Below are 19,875 nucleotides of genomic sequence, written 5' to 3'. Positions count from 1 at the left end.
GACTCTGTGCATGGCAGACAAATAAAAGAGAGAGAACAGAGCAGCGCCACCTGAGTGTAGTATTAAAACAATCCTTTATTGGCATAAAAGGTAATGCACTCACATGAGTGATAGGAAAGCAGGCTTTACAGCAAATCATCCGACAATGCCTGACGAAGGGGCACGCATGCCCTGAACGCTAGCACCACCCTGCTTCCACCGGATGGGATGAGGGAGAAGCTGTGACGCCGACAGGACACCAGGAAGTGCCAGAAGCCACTGACACAGCCAGGACCCAGGGCTGTCTACACCTCTCCTGCCTCCCCTGCAGCGGATCGGAAGACTTGCTGTAAAGCCTGCTTTCCTATCACTCATGTGAGTGCATTACCTTTTATGCCAATAAAGGATTGTTTTAATACCACACTCAGGTGGCGCTGCTCTGTTCTCTCTCTTTTAAATAGCTTAATTCTATCTTTACATAAAATATAGATCAGAACATTACTGAATTAAACTTAATGTAACTAAACCCAATAGGCAGAACAATCTTATATTTTTTTTCCTAACCATTCTGGAATAAACTGAAATTCTATCAGCAAACCTGTAGTTTGTACACTGACACTGCTATGTGCTGCCATTCTGATCAAGCAGATTCCCATCACCGCCTTGTACTCACCACAATGTGAATGGGAGGAAGTCCTTGCAGCATACTGTCAGGGGCCAGCAGCGGGGACATGTACGGATTTTCCACAATAGCAGAAGTCTGTAAGGTCATGTGGGCCACGCCATTTTCAGAGCGCAGAGGCTGAAATCCTTCTGGAAAACCCAGGAGAGGAGTGGAGGGGGACTGTGGGGATGATTTGTCCTCGCTGGAGTGTGCAGGGGGAATGTTCTCTTTAGAGTGTGTAGAAGGTTCTCCTTCAAAAGAGGTGTCACCCTCACTCTCGCTCTCTGTCAAGAAGAAATTGACGGGCTTCTGTGGGCTGGTGGGAGCCAACTCGTCGCTGCCTTCTGATTGGATGGACAGTGAAGATGGTGAATGCTGGCCGTTTGCAGAGGAGGAGATATCGGTCTGTACTTTGTTTGGAGCTCTGCTTTGTCCACTGTGCTGGTTTGGAGTTCCAACTGCAAAACTGTTTTCCTCGATGTACTGATGGCGGTTCAGATCCTGGCAGGTTTTGCTCTTTAAAGACACCTTGCGATTAAGAGGAAGCTCATCCGCCAGTGCTGCCTCTGATAAGCTCTTTCTCACTGTGTCTGTAACAAAAATAATGACATACCATTAGAAAGAGTTGTAAAATCCTAAATAGAGCAACAGTAACCTCCAAGCTATTTATGAAGGATTGGGGGGGGCTGAAGATTTAAATCCGGGTTCTTCAAAACTATGGCCCTCCAGTTGTTAAGGAACTACAATTCCCATCATGCCTAGTCATGGCTGTGAATATCAGCCTTTTACAATGCCTCATGGGATGTATAGTTCTGCAACAGCTGGAGGGCCGTAGTTTGAGGATCCCCGATTTAAATGCAGGTCAAACACATCTTAAACTGGAATTCCAGGCTAAACCCAACCCCCCAACACCTATGCTGACTTACCTGTGTAAGAAAGATGTATATACTTACCTATTTTCATGTCGGTCCATTCTGATCACGTGATCCCCTGTTTCAGCTAGCGGCGGCTGCAGGGGAGAGGAGAGAGCGCTTGACAACTGCTGGAATGCTTGAGAGTGGTGAGGTCAGCCATAGGCTCCTACAGCTCATATGTTGTTGGCACTCCCTCCTCTCCCCTGCATCTGCCACTGGCCAGCACAGGGAAGCTGGTTCAGCCTGAAAATATGTTATAAATATATATCACTTTCTTACACAGGTTCGTTAGCGTTGGGGTTATGAGGGAGCAGTTTTAAGTTTATTTAGGTCTAGCCTGGAATTCCACTTTAGATACTTCTCCCATGCCTTGTTCTATTCAAGCAGGCAATGTGGCCTCTCAAGTTGTCAGTCTGGAACAGCCGTGCTAAGTCTAATAAAAATTTGCAGAGTCAGTCCACCCAAATGTAATTTCTCTTTCATTCATTGAGGGACACAGCTCCTGATCTCCTAACCATTGTGTTATACTGCCCCCTACAGGAGTAGGACACTAGGCAGAAAAAGAACTTGACTACATCTATGGGCAGTCCCAGGAGGTATACTCCCCCTCTTTGCTATAGGTACTTAGTTTTTTCTGCCTAGTCAACAGTAAGGACCTAGTTCCTTGCTGGGATCTCTGGTCCCGGCAATTTTTTCTTTTTAGATCGATTTTTTTCTCCTGGTGTTTTCCTGCCACAGCCCCCACTTCTTGCTCTGTGTCTTGCCTGGGTCCCTGGGAGCCTCGTGGAGCCGCCGTTTTGTTGTGGCCTTTTTTCTGTATAGGCTGGCAGCCATGTTTGTGTAGCCGAGGCAGCCATTTTGCGTTAGTCCAGCATTGAAATTAATGGCAACCATTACTATGGAGCCTTCTGGGTGGCCATTTTAGCTGTGGGAGCCCTCCTTATCTCCTGGTGCGGACTCCTGGGTATCTTTCCTTCCTCGATGCCACATGTGGTGTGCTTTAATCCTGGTTCTGCCGGTGACTGCCTGGTGGGGTGGGGAGTCTGGTGGGGTCCTCTCTCTCTGCTGCAGGATTGGGGGGTGCTCTGTGTCTGGCGACCGGGTGGTGTTACCAGCATGGTGGGGGTGTCCCTTGGCGGTGTCTTTTTGCACTTTTGTGGGGAACCCTTATCCCTCATGGAGTCTTTGGAGCACAATTCCCCACCTGACCCCCTTTCAGAGCCTGCGGGGCCCTCCGGGTCCCAACCAGACATTAATGCACTGGCGGCAGTCCTGAAGTCCTTTGTGTCCCGGGTGGAGGTGACTTTTGGGCGTTGGGGTAGTAAAAAGCACCCCCCCCCCCCCGTCTTCCCCTGCTTCATCTGTCTCCTCAGATTTTGAATCTGATCTGGCCGCCGCAGACGGGGCCCGTCCTGAGGGGTCTGCGGCCTCGCGCCTTGAGTTCTCAGATATTGAGGATGATTCCTCCACTCCTGTAGCCGAGCACCAAAAGGCGCTGGTGGATGCACTGATTGTGTCTGTGCATGAGAGTGGTGAAGGTGTTTTCGTTTCCTTCCTATTTTGACAGATTTGATGCAAACGAGTGGGAATGTTCCAAACGTCCCTTTGTGGTCCCTAAGCGATTCGCAATGAGGTACCCCTTTGAAGAGTCCCTCCTTAAGAAGTGGACTGTTCCACTGGTGGTGAATCCCCCAGTTTCCAGGTTGAATAAGGCAACCATGATTCCAGTTGAAGAATCGTTGGCTTTTAAGGATCCGGCTGACAGAAAAGTGGAGGCTGTGGCCCACAGTATGTTCACTGTGGCTGGCTCGGCACTCAGACCGGTCTTCACCATTGCCCTGGTGTCAAACTCTGACCGAGTGGGCTAAGCTTTTATGCTGTGACCTGAAGGGTGAGCAGTTCCCCCCTGCCTCTGCGGATCTGATGGACCAGTTGGTCCAGGGGCTGCAGTTTATCTGTGATGTCTCTTTGAATGCGGCTCCCCTGCTTTCTAGACTGTCTGTCTGTTTAGGCAGTCGTCCTTAGGCGTGTTTTGTGGCTCAAATGTTGGTCTGCGGACCAGACCTCTAAAAAAGCCTTAACTGATCATCCGTTTCAAGATCGCCTGTTTGGTGCTACCCTGGATGAGATCATTAGGAGTCTCACAGGGGGGAAGACCACTTTTCTTCCACAAGCTAGTAAGGGTAAGGAAACTCGTCGCAGACGTGGCCCCTCCTTCTTGGCTCACAGGAAGTTTTTTTTGTCCCTCAGGATCAGATGACAAGGATGCAAAACCTTTCAAGGCCTCTTTGGGAGGATCCAAGCGACCTTGGTCTGGCAAGTCCAAAGCGGGTTTCTCCAGACCCATAGAAAAAGCTCCTTCTGCATGAAGGTGCGCCCTTACCCGTGCCTGCGGTGGGGGGGGGGGGGGGGGGGGATGTCTTCGCTGGTTTCCGTACCTGGACCTCCTTGGTGCAAGACAAGTGGGTCCACGAACTGATACAGTCCGGCTACAAGATCGAGTTTCAATCTTACCCTCCGGAGAGGTTCTTTCCTTCCAATGTGCACCTGTCCCCGGATCGCATGCAAGCCCTCTTAGCGGTGGTGACAGACCTTTTGCTTTAAGGTGTAATTGTTCCGGTTCCAACGTTTTCAGGGGTTTTATTTAAACTGGTTTATGGTCCCGAAGAAAGAAGGCAAGGTGCATCCAATTCTGGATCTCAAGGCCCTGAACTGCTTTGTGTGGGTACAGAAGTTCAGAATGGAGTCTATTCACATGGTGGTGGCATCCTTGCATCAGGGGGATTTCCTTGCCTCGATCGACATCGAGGATGCTTACTTATACATTCCAATATGTGTCTGTCACGAACACTTCCTCCGTTTGGTTGTGGGAGAGAAGCATTATCAGTTTGTGGCGTTACCCTTTGGTCTCGCTCCTGCTTCTCAGGTCTTCACAAAGGTGTTGGTTCTGGTTTTGGCGTTGTTATGTCAGCAAGGGATCGCAGTGCTGGGCGACCTGGACAACCTTCTCTTGCGAGCAGAGTCTCCTACTGCTCTGATGGACAATGTGGACATCACTATACGGAGTCTGAGGGAGTTCGCCTGGCTTCTGAATTATCGGAAATCTTCCACAAAACTGGACTTTCTGGGTCTGACTCTGGACTCGGCTCTAGCCAGAGGGTTCCTTCCTCTGGACAAACTCCAGAAGTTGCATGCTGTGATTCATCTTTTGCTGTCCAGCAGGTGGTCGTTCCTCTGGACTTGCATGAGGGTGCTGGGCCTGATGGTTTCTACCTTCAAGGGGGTCCCATTTGCACAGTTCCATGCGAGGTCCCTGCAAAGGGAGATCTTGGCCAAAAAGGACAAGTGTCTGAAGTCTCTGGACAATCAAATCTAGCTAAGCAGAAAAACAAAAGGGTCTCTAATCTGGTGGCTTCGCTCTCCAACTCTTCGCCAGGGCAAAACTTTTCTCCCCCTGAAATAAACAGCGGTCACCACGGATGCCAGTCTGTCTGGGTGGGGAGGTGTCCCGGGTGGGAACTCCGCTCAGGGAGCGTAGACACTGGGAGAGCCCAGACTCCCGATCAATGTCCTGAAACTCCGAGCGGTCAGGCTGTGCCTGAATCACTGGACGGATCGCCAACGGGTGCAAATCGAACAATGCCACGGCCATGGCTTATGTCAATCACCAGGGTGGAACAAGAAGTGTATTGACAGCTCTGGAAGTAGCCGGCATTCTTTGGTGGGCAGAATGTTTTGTTCTGGCCCTCCCCGCCGTACACATTCCAGGGGTGGAAAATTGGCAGGCGGATTATCTCAGTCAGCAGGCATTGGACCAAGGTCCCTTCATCTGGAGGTGTTTCATCAGCTGTGTCTCCAGTGGGGCACCCCCGAGGTGGATCTGTTGGCATCTCGGCTCAACAGGTAGATGCACAGGTTTGTGGCACGGGATCCACTAGCTGACGCCGCAGACGAGCACTGGTGGCCCCCTGGGGCCAGTATCGTCTGATTTATGATTTCCCTCCTGTTAAGCTTCTGCTGAGACGCTTGCGCAAGGTCCAGGCAAAAGAAATTACGGTCATCCTAGTGGCCCCTGATTGGCCTCGCCAGTCTTGGTACGCCGACCTGGTGCAGCTGGTCGCCAACGCCCCTTGGAGACTACCTCTCAGGGAGGATCTGCTTTCCCAAGGGCCAATCTTCCATCCTGCTTTACAGTCGCTGGCTTTGACGACTTGGCTGTTGAAAGCCAGGTACTGAAGGATAGAGGTTTGTCTGGGTCTGTGATTCCTACACTACTGAAAGCAAGGAAGTTTACTTCTAGGAAGGTCTACAATCATACGTTTAACGCGTACATTTCGTGGTGTGAGTTGCTTGGTGTTCACCCTCGCTCTTTTTCGCTGGTTCAGGTCTTGACCTTCCTTCAAAGGGGGGGTTGAGCAGAAATTGGCCTTGAGTACCATTAAGGGCCAGGTGCCGGCCTTTGCGGTCTTCTTTCAACGACTCTTGGCCACACACTCCCTGGTGTGTACTTTTTTTTCAGGGGGTTCGACATTTGACTCAACCAGTGCGGTCTCTACTATTGCCTTGGAATCTCCACTTGGTGCTTTCAGCTCTACAGAAGCCTCCATTTGAAAATATTCAGGAGATTCCCCTGCTTACACTATCCTAGAAGGTGTCCTTTTGGTGGCTATCACCTGTGTGCAGGGTGTCGGAACTGCCTGCTTGTCTTGTCATTCCAGTTATTTGGTGGTTCACAGAGATAAGGTGGTTTTTTGCCCCTGTCCGTTGTTCCTTCCAAAAGTTGTTTCTGATTTCTGTCTGAATGAGGACATTGTGTTGCTTTCCCTGTGTCCCAGGCCAAAACATCCTAAGGAAATTGCGTGGCATTCCCTGGATGTGGTCGGGCTATTCAGGTGTATCTGGCAGCTACAGGGTCTTTTAGGAAGTCAGACTTACTATTTGGGCTTACGGATGGGCCTCCAAAAGGACTATCCGCTTCATCTGCGACTATTTCTATATGGATCAAACAGACGGTGACTCAGGCCTATTCGATTAAGGGTCAGGTTCCCCCTTTCCCTGTAAAGGCGCACTCTACCTGGATGCTCAGTGCTTCTTGGGCCTTCCATCATCAGGCATCAGTAACGCAGGTGTGCAAGGCGGCCACTTGGTCATCGGTGCATACGTTCTCAAAAGTTTATAAATTGGATGTGTTGGCATCTGCGGATGCCTCTTTTGGCCCCAAGGTTTTGCAGGCTGCTGCTTAGGGGGCTTGTTCACTCTTTGGGGGGTGTACTATTTTTCAGGTGGGCTCCAGTTGTTTTGGTTGAGCTCCTGTTACCTGGTTGGCTTACAGTTTAGTCTTGGAAATTTTTTCTTGCTGTTCCCATACATCATGTTTGACACTGCTTTGGGACATCCCAATGGTTAAGAAGATCAGGAACGAAAGAGAAAATGTGATTTTGGACTTACCGTAAAATCCATTTCTCTGATGTTCATTGATGGACACAGCACCCACCCCTCTATGGAGTTGTATTACTTCTGACACTGCTTGTAACTAAACTGAGTACCTATAGCAGAGAGGGGGAGTATACCTCCTGGGACTGCCCATAGGCATAGTCAAGTTATTTTTCTGCCTAGTGTCCTTCCCCTGTAGGGGGCAGTATAACCCAATGGTTAAGAAAATCTGCAGCTGTGTCCGTCAATGAACATCAGAGAAATGGATTTTATGTTAAGTCAAAAATCCCATTATTTCAATTGTATGTTCAGTCTGGTGGACTGAGTCACTTTCAACAAACTACACAATAGACTACGAACAGGCACCTTGTGTTACCCACCAACCCTCTAAGCTAAAAGTCTGACCTGGATTGGCCCTGTCCTTGCTGCCTTCCATGAGATTACTCAGCCAAGATGCTGCTCCTTGTCGGATGTCTCTGAGAAATAATGCAGTCCCTCGTTTTACTTGACTCAGTGAACTCTGCTTTTCAACCGCTTGGTCGTCCACTGGGACTCGCTCTGTGCCTGCATTAAAGCAAAAGAGTAGAAAAAAGGCAGAGGATAAATACATCATAAAGTTTATAGCAAGCACAAAAAAACAACTAACTAAAGCACAATGTCAAGTAGCCCATAGTAACCAATCTGCAATTGTCTCTCATTGTACTGCCCACCTTAGAACAATGAAAGGTAAAATCTGATTGGTTGCTATGAGTCAGTGCACTTTGAGCATCATTGCTGTTCTCTGCAATATCCTGAGAAAAAAAAAAAAAAGCTGTACCTGCATAAGCGTTAAGACACTTTGACAGCACGCTGAGTGGCAGCAGTGGGTCCATCAGGGTCAGGAGACGGGATGGGGATGCTGTGGCCTGTAATAATGTGGCTGGATAGGCAACCATGATTCCATCTGGTAATCTAACACCAACAGAAGCAGCACGCAGTGCCACGGTGATACAAAGATTACCGCCGGCACTGTCACCAGCTAGGCAGACCCTTTCACCTGTGGAGCCTGAAAATACAAAGACAAACAAATGTAATTTTATACATACTTCGCATGTATATAGAAAAAAATGACATATGCACATTAACCACTTGCCGACCAGTCACTGGGACTGTACTGCGGCAAAGTGGCTCGATTCCGTCCAGCGACGTAGACCTACGTCGCTGGACTCCTCCCCTTGTGGGCGGTGCTCGCGCGCTGCCGGAGGCTCGCTCCCGCTGTTTTCAGTCACAGCGGGAGTCGGGCCAGGGGAGGAGCGGTGGTGATCACCGCCGCTCTTCCCCGATCGTCGGGGAATCGAGTGTGGAGATCCGCCCACTTGTGTAAACAGAGCGGGCGGATCTCCTAAGTGACAAACAGTGACAGATTGCAGGGTTCAGCATAGCTGAACATGCGATCTGTCCTTGTGTCACTCAGTCACCTCCCCCCACACACGTTAGTAAGCACCAGGCATTCATTAACCCCTCCCTCTCCAATAAAATTAACCCCTTCCCTGCCAGTGTCATTTTTACAGTAACAGTGCATATTTATAGCACTGATTACTGTAGAAATGTCACTGGTACCCACAAAAGTGTCAAAAATGTCAGTCAAGGGTCCGATCTGTCCGCCGCAATGTCGCAGTCCCGCAAAAAAAAAAAAAAAAAAAAAAATCGCAGATCGCCGCCATTACTCGTTAAAAAAAACAAAAAAACACCAAAAATGACAGAAATCTTTCCCTTAGTTAGTAAACGCAATAACTTTTGCGCAAACCAATCAAAATACGCTTATTGTGATTTTTTTTTTACTAAACATGGGTAGCAGAAAACAAATTGGCCTAAAATGTAAAAAAAAAACGGAATTTTTGTAAAATCTTACCTGTAAAATTCCTTTCTCTGAGTCCTCCGACAGTCGCCGCCTCTTCATATTCGTCACATATGGGGTATTAGACTTTGCTCCGAAGGAGTAGCTAGGCAACAGAATATGTTAACAATAAAGCTTTAACATATCCCACCCTCAAGGGGTGGTCCCCTCAGTCAATACCCTCCTACTTCCTGCAACCATATCTCAGTTTTAGTGGAATAGCAGTAGAGTATACAGTCAAACCCCAAAAGAGGGGCGGGGGCGGCGACTGTCGGAGGACTCAGAGAAAGGAATTTTACAGGTAAGATTTTACAAAAATTCCATTTTCTCTTACGTCCTCCGACAGTCGCCGCCTCTTCATATTCGTCACATATGGGGACGTCCCAAAGCAGTGCAAACATGAGGGGTGGGAAACGCATCCGCGCCGAAAGGCAACGCAGTCTCCACATCAAAGAAAGGAACCTTACCAAAGGAAGGAAACCAGCTGGGCTACAGCAAAAATAAGTGCTCAACAGGAGCAACAACCCAGGAAAAGACAAAAAACCAGGGGATACAAAACTTATCCCAACAGCCAGGAGTCCCCAACAAGGGACCCTAGGGAACAGCCGCACTAAGAACCTTGCGGCCAAAGGAAGCATCCGCCGATGCCTGAACATCTACTTTGTAGAATTTTGTGAAAGTGTGCACGGTCGACCAAGTCGCCGCCTTACACACCTGGGCTACAGAAGCCCCATGACGACAGGCCCAAGACGTACTCAGAGATCTAGTAGAGTGCGCCTTCACAGGCACAGGGGGAACCTTCCCCTGCAAGGCATAAGCCTGTTCAATGGTCTGCCTGATCCATTTGGCAATGGTAGAGGCGGAAGCCGCCATGCCCTTCCGAGGACCCTCTGGAAGAACAAACAAGGAGTCCGTCTTTCGAAAAGACTCAGTCGATTTAAGGTAAACCCTAATCGCTCGAACAACATCCAGGGAATGCAATCTCACCTCCTTAGGATGTTTAGGCTTCGTGCACAACGAAGGCAAAACAATATCCTCGTTAAGATGGAATTCCGAAACTCGTTTCGGCAGAAAAGAAGGATTAGGTCGCAAGACCACCTTATCCAAATGAACAACCAGGTACGGAGACTTGCAGGACAAAGCCGCCAGTTCCGACACTCTGCGAGCCGAAGTGATCGCCACCAAAAAGGCGACCTTTTTGGACAACATAGACAACGAGATCTCCCTGATCTGTTCAAAAGGAGCACGTTGTAACACAGACAGGACTAGATTCAAGTCCCAAGGGGGCAAGGGATCCCTCCTAGGAGGAACCAGATGCCGCACACCCTGAATAAAAGTGCCAACCAAGGAGTTGGAAGCTACGGGACGTTGAAACAGAACGGCCAGCGCAGACACCTGACCCTTTATCGTAGCCAGCGCCAAACGCTGATCGACACCCGTCTGAAGGAAAGAAAGCACACGGGAAACCGAGTACGTGCGGGGTGAAAACCCCCTGGACTCACACCAGGCAAAATAGGCCTTCCAAGTACGGTAATAAACCTGTCCCGAGGAAGACTTCCTCGCGTTGATCAAGGTATGAACAACCTCTGGAGAGAGACCCTTCTCCTTCAGGACCTCGGTCTCAACAGCCAGGCCGTTAAAGCCAGCGACTGTAAAGCAGGATGGTAAATCGGTCCTTGAGACAGTAGATCGTCCCGAAGAGGCAGACGCCAGGGGGCGTCGACCGCCAGATTCACGAGGTCTGCGTACCAGGACCGGCGAGGCCAGTCCGGTGCCACAAGAATCACCGTGCTGCGTTCCGAGTGTAACCTGCGAAGGAACCGGGACAGCAACTGAATCGGTGGAAACGCGTACATCAGCCTGTACTGATGCCACGGGGCCACTAACGCGTCCGACGCGTCCGCCCGAGGGTCGCGCGTCCTTGCCACGAACCTCTTCACCTTGTAGTTGAGGCGAGACGCGAACAGGTCCACATCTGGAAGACCCCACTTCGCGCACAACATCTGGAAGACAGCCGGGTGGAGAGACCATTCCCCCTGATCCAGGGTCTGGCGACTCAGACAGTCCGCCTGCCAGTTCACCACTCCCGGAATGTGAACCGCCGTTATCGCCGGGACATGAGTCTCGGCCCAAGACAGAATGTCGGCCACTTCTCGAGCCGCTCGGGCACTCCTGGTGCCCCCTTGGTGGTTGATGTAGGCCACCGCCGTGGCATTGTCCGTCTGCACCCGAACCGGGCAGCCCTGCAGCCGGTCCGTCCAGCGATGAAGACAGAGCCTTATCGCACGCAATTCCAGAATGTTGATCGGGAGGGAAGACTCCCCCTCCGACCAGGTCCCCTGGGCGGACAGAACGCCCAGAACACCACCCCAGCCCGACAGGCTGGCATCCGTGGTGATTATCGTCCACGAGATCGGACGAAACGACTTGCCCCCGGACACCAACGGGGACTGGAGCCACCACAGGAGGTTTTCCCTGGTGCGATGACCCAACGAGATCTGAAGATCCAGAGATTGAGGCCGCCCGTCCCACTTGGACAAGATCTCCGTCTGGAGACCCCGCGTGTGAAACTGCGCGAAAGGAATCGCCTCGAAAGCCGAGACCATCAATCCCAGACATCTCATACACGTCCGCAGAGACGAGTTTGGAACGTCCCTGAGGGACCTGACTTCCTCCTGAAGAGTCCTGAGTTTGTCTTCCGGCAGGAAGACCTTCGCCTGCACCGAGTCCAGTATCATTCCCAGATAGGGAAGACGAACCGACGGACTCAGAGTCGACTTTGGAACATTTATCGTCCAACCGAACTCCTGCAGAGTTTGCATCGTGACAGACAGGTCCTTCTCCAGACCCTGACTGGTCGCAGACCGAATCAGAATGTCGTCCAGATACCCCAGGACAGAAATGCCCTGGGCTCTCAATAATGCCAGAACCGGTGCAAGCACCTTGGTGAAGACCCGCGGAGCCGAGGCGAGCCCAAAGGGCAACGCCACGAACTGGTAGTGATCCTCCGCAATGGCAAATCGAAGGTATCTCTGATGACCCTCGAATATGGGGATGTGAAGATACGCATCCTTCAAATCGATGGAGGCCATGAATTCCCCCGGAACCAGGGCAGCCACCACCGAGCGCGGGGATTCCATGCGGAACTTGCGAACCCGCACAGAGCGGTTCAGAGCTTTCAAGTCCAGAATTGGACGAACCTTGCCCTCCTTTCTGGGCACAGTGAACAGATTGGAATAAAACCCCCGAAATCTGTCCCGATGAGGCACCGGAACCACCACTCCCTGAGCCCTCAGGTCCCGCACCGCCAGGTGCAGATCCCGCAGGCGCTCTGGAGACAGTTGTAGATTTGAGGGAAAAAATCTGCTCTCTGGCCGAGAGAGAAACTCGATCTTGTAACCAGATCGAACGATTTCCAGAACCCATCTGTCCCGCACACGGGCCAACCAGGGCTGAAGAAAACCGAGCAAGCGTCCCCCCACCCCAAAACTGGGTGAGGGCGCCCCTTCAGGCCGAACTGTTATGGGCCGCAGGTCCGGATTGGCCGGACTTCTGTTTTCCAGACCAGGGCTTCTTCTGAGAGCCCTGGCCCTTGAACGGTTTGCCCTTGTAGTGCGGCCGAAAGGCACGAAAGGACCCCTGAGGGGGCCGAAAATTAGCATGCTTCTTCCCAGAAGCCCCCTTAGCCTTGGGGAAACGGGGCAAGAGAGTGCTCTTACCCCCAGTAATCCCCTTAATCAACACATCCAGGGACTCCCCAAAAAGGCGAGACCCATCATAAGGCAGATTGGCTAAGGTTTTACGTGAAGATTGGTCCACCGACCAACATTTCAACCAAACCAGGCGGCGAGACAACACCGCCACGCTGTGCACACGCGCGGCCAACGGAATCAGGTCCAGGTCCGCATCACACAGATACATGACACCCTGGTGGATCTGATCCACCATATCCAGGGTCGCCGCTGAGGCCGAATCGGCCACCAGGACGCGCCTAAGCATCTGCGTCCAACTTGCGATCGCCTGGGCCGCCATGAGAGAAGCAAACAGAGCCTTAAGCATAGAACCCGTAACAGAATAAGTATGACGGGCAAGAGACTCCAGTCTCCTATCCGTGGCATCACGGAAAATAGGGGAGCCCTCTGCAGGGATCGCAGTGGCTTTGTTCAAAACCGCAATAGCATGATCTACTGGCGGAGGCACACACCACCGTTCATCCGTGGCAGGCGAGAAAGGATAACGCAGCTTAAATTTACTTGGTACCGCAAAAGGCTTGCGCAAATCGCGCCATTGGTCCTTAACAGCGCGCTGAAAATCAGCATTGCAGGGAAAGACCTGCGGCGTCCTGCGTTTTCTCTGCGTCCCATAAGCCGCCAAGGCAGCTGGGGGACACACCTCGTCCTGCAAACGTAGCGTCTGCTTAATGGAAGCAATCAACTCATCCATGATTGCAAGCTCTTCAGGCGAGCCAGGGGGAGAATTATCAACCCCCTCAACTTCAGCCTCTACCTCAGACCCCACTAGATCCAGAGAGGAGCGGGACCCCGATAGGGAGGTCCCCGCCAGAACAGCCCCATCACCTTCACCCTCAGAATCAGAGGACAGAGCAACTCTGGGCCGTTTAGTAGATTGAGCAGCCACCAGCATTTGCACCTGTGCAGCAAGGCCAGCCACAATAGTGGCCAAATCCCCCCCTGGGGGGGAAACAGCGGTCCCCTGGCTTTCCACCAAGACTGTGGGAAACTTGCCCTCCTGAGAATCCATTGCCCCTGTATGCCAGACAACCAAGGGTTAACTGCCCCCTTACAGCAAGCGCGGCAAGCGCAGCCCACCGCACCACACTCAGGCACAATGAGACCCCCACAGGGAATATACAGACTGAATACAGGCAATGGAACACAGGAATAGAAGGATAAAACCTGAGGAGACTCCGCTGCTGCTGCTGCCTCGATCGGTGCTTCCAGGAGAGAGGAAGTGATGCTGCCAGGGCGCTCTATGTAAGCCTATGGAGGCTACAAGAAAATGGCCGCCGTGCATGTAAACCATGCGGCCGGAGCGGGCGCCGGTAAAATGGCGCCGTTTGGCGCCGAAATCGCCGCTCCACAGTGCATAAAATCACACACAATATCATCCCATGAAATGGATACATGTTAGATCGCCGCAGCGATCGCTGTATATGCCCCAACATGCCACTAAAAACATGCCCCACAGCACACAGCTCCTCACACTGCCCAGCCTGACATACTCAGTGTCATACAGCTCCCCCCCCCCCTTGCAGCCCACAGCATGCAGCCGAGAGATAGGGAGACAAGCAGTGTGATTAAAGGCAGGTTACACAGTCCCAGACTGAGACCCCCCCAGACAGACAGGTCCCCACATAGATACACTTACCTCACATGGCGTGGGGAACCCGCACAGGCGAACAAGCCGCTGCACATGAGGCAGGGAGAGTCGCTACTCAAGACGCACACAATGGCGGTTCAGAAACCGCACAGCGTCCGGTGAGGTAGCCACCTCACCAATCATCCCTGCACCGAACAGGGATGGGTCGTTCACCGTGCCAGGAGCGTTACCTGGCTGAACGCTCGATGGCAGACTGGGAAGCCACTGACCCACGACCTGCGACCAGGGGGATCAGCCCGAGACCCAGTCCGCATGATCCTCTTCGTCCGAAGAACTAACTAATGCTGACAAAAATAACAGCTAAGTAAAGGTAGAGAGAAAACTCAAACAAAATATCAAAAAGAAGAAAGAGTCTGGGACAAAAAGTCCCAGCACAGAGAGAGCCAGCCACTCCTGACAAGCTAGACATTAAAACTGAGATATGGTTGCAGGAAGTAGGAGGGTATTGACTGAGGGGACCACCCCTTGAGGGTGGGATATGTTAAAGCTTTATTGTTAACATATTCTGTTGCCTAGCTACTCCTTCGGAGCAAAGTCTAATACCCCATATGTGACGAATATGAAGAGGCGGCGACTGTCGGAGGACGTAAGAGAAAATTGATTTTTACATTTTTTTGGGGGGGAATTTCATATAAAAAAAATTTGAAAAATATTGTTATTTTTTCAAAATAAACGCTCTTTTTTTGTTTATAGCGCAAAAAGTAAAAATCGCACAGGTGATCAAATACCACCAAAATAAAGCTCTATTTGTGGGGAAAAAAAGGACGTAAATTTCGTTTGGGTACGGCATCACACGACCGCGCAATTGTCAGTTAAAATCGCACAGCCCCGAATTGCAAAAAGTGGCCTGGACGTAAGACAGCAAAATCCTCCGGTGGTAAAGTGGTTAAAGGGCTTGCCAATTGATGGCCTATATTGGCCTGGTTTTGCCTCCCCCACTTCCCAAGGCTTCCTATTGGTCCTTTAATGTAAAGGGAAGCGTCTTTGGTGAACTGGGAGGTGTAAAAGACAGAAGGAAAAGGGTCAAATGTTCACATGCATGTGTAGGAGGGGCGTCTCCCTAACAAAAAAAAAAACATATCAATCCCCCCAATAAAAAAGAGGGCATGAAGAAAACTTTGTCACAGTAGTGTCCTTTGCCCCCCTTCACTGCACCCCCCAGTGTTCTCTGCCCCCTACCACCCACAGTACTGTCCTCTGCCTCTTCAACCCCCCCACAGCAGTGTCCTCTGCCCCTTTCACATCACTCTAGTGTCCTCCGACTTCCCCCTCCACCCATAGCAGTGTCCTCTGCCCCCTTCATATCACTCCCCCACTGTTGTGTCCTCTGACTTCCCCCTCCAGCCATTGCAGTGTCCTCTGCCCCCTTCATTTTACCCTCCTTCTCTCCCCACTGTAGTTTCATCTGCCTCTCTACCCCCCACCCCCACCCAAAGTAGTGTCCTTCACCCCTTTCACAAACACACAGCACTGTGTAGGTAGCACTCTCCTACCTGACAGCATGTGTAAAGCAGAGCGGAGAAGTTAACCTTTCAAGTTACCTAGGAGGTGAATGGTTGCTAGGACCGCCCGGTGTCCTAGCAACCAATCACCTTCTGGTTAACTTGAAAGGTAAACCGAGGCACCTCCCAACCCCACCCTCCATCCAATACTGAGCTACCTCTTGCTCTCTGCTCTGCAGTGAAGATAAGCATGGTGGAGGCAGCAGAGGATCGGCACAGCAAGCAATATTTGTGATCTACCCGACGGGTAAATCGTGATCGACGGGTTGCCGACCCCAGGTCTAAGGCTTCAATATGAGAAAGCAAGCTTCAACTGCGGGACGGTCTTAAATAATTCCCAGTTCTCTGGAAACCCTTTGACATGTGGAAAATGTTGTAAATAAAATAAGCATAATATATTTAAAAAAAAAAAGTTAAAATCTGCATTTGACCCTGAATCGCTAGTGTTTCTATTAAAGCACAAAGATTATTTTTCCCCGAAGTTTTAGATAGACGAAGAACGAACTACTGGGACAAAAAAGGTGAGGGAACTCCCTCCCCTTTATTTCAAGGGGACAATAATAAAAACCCAAAAGAGGTTCCAACCCTTATCCACTTACCGTAGTTCAAACAACAATAAAAATTGAGATGTTTACTGAAATCAGATAAATATAGAAGTCAAATGAAGTGTGTACTGACCCAGCAGCTGACAGTTTTTCAATGCCCAACAATAGGCATAGAAACATTCTTCAAGAGCTCTTGGGAAAGGAGCCTCTGGGGCAAGAGAGTAGTCCACAGACAAGATGGGCGCCTCAAGCTCCTGAGCCCAAATTTTCAGGTAGGGCTCATGCGACTTTGAGGTCTGGGCTACAAATCCTCCTCCGTGGAAATGGACGATCAGGTCTGGAGAGAGAGGGGCCGGGCGAGATCGGAGTCGAAGGTCAAGGCTCAGAGGACCTTCAGGTTTTGTGAAGGCGTTTAGTTCCTCGCTCTCCTGAAATAAACATGAGTGTGTTAAACAGATTGTCAGAGTGCAGGTATAGATTTGGATTAAGATGGGTCTCTTCCTTATGTTTTCAGATGGGCTGCCCAAGGAACACTTATGGCGCTTTTCCACTGCATGGAACCGAACGGTTCGGCTCGCTTTTGTGCTTTTCCACTGCTGGTACCGCATGGTACGGTGTAGGAACGGTTCAGTACGGTACGGCGGCACTTTTCCACTACATGGAACCGAACGGTACGGCTCTCAGTACCACCTCAGTTGTGGTTCCAAGAGGTACCATATCCCACAATCCTTTGCATGCAGTCACTACTAGCCACTGATTGGTCAGAGAATCGTTATCCCACCCACTTAACTTTAGTACTACTTTAGTGGAAAAGCAAACCATACCAAACCGTACCGAACCGTTCCAACACCGTACCATGCGGTACCAGCAGTGGAAAAGCAAACCGGGCCAAGCAGGGCCGAGTAGAGCCGAGCCGGTACTTGCAGTGGAAAAGTGCCATTAGGCTCCATTCACACCTGAGCATATTGATTTACTGGCGGGTTTTTTTTTTGTTTTTTTTTAAGCTTTTTTAATGTTACAAGTATTTTGAGGCTTCAGATGCTTTTGTTTAGCCAATAGAAAACATTAGGCGGAGGAGTGGGAGAGGAAATAAGGGATGGAGAGCTGCTATTTGAGCGTTTTACAAGCATTTTACGAGAGTTCCTCTGCTAAATTCAGGCGCTTCTATTGAAGTCTATGGGGGCAAAAAACGCTTGCAATCTGTCAAAAGGAAGTTCATGTACTTTTTTGAGATTCAGGCGTTTTGCTTTAGATGACAGAACGCTCAGATGTGAACAGGGGCCATTGAAATGAATGGAGTTTTTGTTTGTTGGGCGTTGTGGGAGCTTCAGAGTTGAGCATTTTGCAAGCTGAAAACCGCTCAGGTGCGAACGGGGCCTTAACATCCCAACCTGCATGTTTGCCACCAGAGAGTTAGGCCCCTTTCACACTTGTGAATTTTTACACTTGCGATTTTACCGCAATTTTGACTGGGCTTGAAGCAATGCCTACGTCTTTGGACCTCAAAACGCATTAAGGCCCCTTTCACACTTGTGCAACTTGTCATGCAACTTTGGACATCAGAGTTGCACGACATGTTGTTCCCCATTTTTTTCAATGATAACCATTCATATATGTGCAACTTAAAGTTGCAGCAACTTCAAAGTAGTTCACGCACTACTTTGGTCTGACTTTCATGCAACTTCATGGCCATAGACTTCAATGTTAACCCTCAGAAATTGCATGAAAGTCATACCAAATTGTTATACTATCTATGCAACTTGTGTGCAACAGTTGTCCATTAAAACTGGTCAAAGCCAAAGTCGTATCCATGTTGCACCCATCCAAAGTTGCGTCAAAGATGCATCAAAGTTGCACCAAAGTTGCACTCCAAAGTCGGTGCAACTTTGGAGTCGTACAAGTGTGAAAGGGGCCTAAAATCAGGCCAAAGTAGTGCAGGGACTACTTTGAAGTTGCTGCAACTTTAACCACTTTACCACCGGAGGATTTTGCTGGCTTACGTCTGGGCCACTTTTTGCGATTCGGCACTGTGCGACTTTAACTGACAATTGCGCCGTACCCAAATGAAATTATGACCTTTTTTTTCCCCACAAACAGAGCTTTCTTTTGGTGGTATTTGATCACCTGTGCGATTTCTACTTTTTGCGCTATAAACAAAAAAAGAGCGTAAATTTTGAAAAAAATAACAATATTTTTCAAATTTTTTTTATATGAAATTCCCCCCCCCCAAAAAATGTAAAAATTAAAATTTTGTAAAATTTTTTGCCAATTTGTTTTCTGCTACCTATGTTTGGTAAAAAAAAAAAATCACAATAAGCGTATTTTGATTGGTTTGCGCAAAAGTTATTGCGTTTACTTACTAAGGGAAAGATTTCTGTCATTTTTGGTGGGTTTTTTTTTTTAACACGTAATGACGGCGATGTGCGATTTTTTTTGCGGGACTGTGACATTGCGGCGGACAGATCGGACCCCTAACTGACATTTTTGACACTTTTGGTGGTACCAGTGACATTACTACAGTAATCAGTGCTATAAATATGCACTGTTACTGTAAAAATGACACTGGCAGGGAAGGGGTTAATTTTATTGGAGAGGGAGGGGTTAATGTATGCCTGGTGCTTACTGACATGTGTGGGGGGAGGTGACTGAGTGACACAAGGACAGATCGCAGGTTCAGCTATGCTGAACCCTGCAATCTGTCACTGTCTGTCACTTAGGAGATCCGCCCACTTTGTTTACACAAGAGAGAAGACACAGCCAGATCGCTATTCACAGTACACAGTAGGGATCGACCGATTATCGGCAACACCGATATATCGGGGGCCGATATGCACTTTCCCCGATATATCGGAATCGGCCCCGGAGGTTACCGATATTTCGGGAAAGTGTTGTACCGGAGTGATCCCTGCAGCTAGAGTCATCACCCCGGTACCGGCGTCCAAAGCCGACAGTCAGCTGTCTTGTAATGACAAACCAATGCGGCTGAGAAGCCGCTCGGCTGTCATTACAAGGATCGGGAGGGGACTTTTAACTCCCCCCGCCGTCTTCTGCGGCTCGCCCGGGTCTCCCGTTCCACCGGGAGACCCGGGCATCCTACCTGCACAGCCGCCGAAGAGAAGACCCAATCAAAGCCGCATTCGACTCCGATCGGGTCTCCATGTAAAAAACCCAGAAGTGATGTCATGACCTCACTTCCGGGTACTGGCGACAAATTAAAAAAAATGACAGCATTCAAAACAGTCAAACTTGGCGTTTTTAATGCTTTTAATTGCAGAGGAGGGGTTTGGGGTCTTTTAGATCCCCAGATCCCTCCACAACAGTACCTTTGAAAAAATTATTATTTTTTTTTTTTAAATGTCCGAAAATATCAGCCAATACCGATATCCAATGACCAAAATATCGGTATCGGCATTAAAAAAACGATATCGGTCGTTCACTAGTACACAGTTCTGTGTTTTTATGAACACAGAACTCTGTGTGTGATGGGCCACAGCTAATCAGCAGACTTCAGCCAAAATCATTCGCTAAATTCAGCTGTCAAACTTGTGCTGTGTCCAATCAC

At 49.8% G+C, this 19,875-nt stretch overlaps 1 protein-coding gene across 5 annotated transcripts in view; it reads right to left on the bottom strand.

The window, feature by feature from the left end:
• The window catches only part of LIPE (lipase E, hormone sensitive type), a 328,286-nt gene that overhangs the window by 1,883 nt on the left and 306,528 nt on the right, over positions 1 to 19,875 (bottom strand). For all 5 annotated transcript variants that reach the window (XM_082273587.1, XM_082273583.1, XM_082273584.1 and 2 more), the window contains 4 exons: positions 16,447 to 16,741; positions 7,808 to 8,035; positions 7,396 to 7,554; positions 653 to 1,233 (listed from right to left, as the gene is read on the bottom strand). In XM_082273587.1, coding sequence (XP_082129713.1) covers positions 653 to 1,233; positions 7,396 to 7,554; positions 7,808 to 8,035; positions 16,447 to 16,741 — 1,263 coding nt within the window. The remainder of the gene's footprint in view (positions 1 to 652; positions 1,234 to 7,395; positions 7,555 to 7,807; positions 8,036 to 16,446; positions 16,742 to 19,875) is intronic.

This window comes from Pelophylax lessonae (genome assembly GCF_965119305.1).
Source record: "Pelophylax lessonae genome assembly, chromosome: 12".
Taxonomy (NCBI): domain Eukaryota; kingdom Metazoa; phylum Chordata; class Amphibia; order Anura; family Ranidae; genus Pelophylax; species Pelophylax lessonae.
Note: the sequence above shows the minus strand (reverse complement) of the source record. Positions and strands in the feature narration are given on the sequence as shown.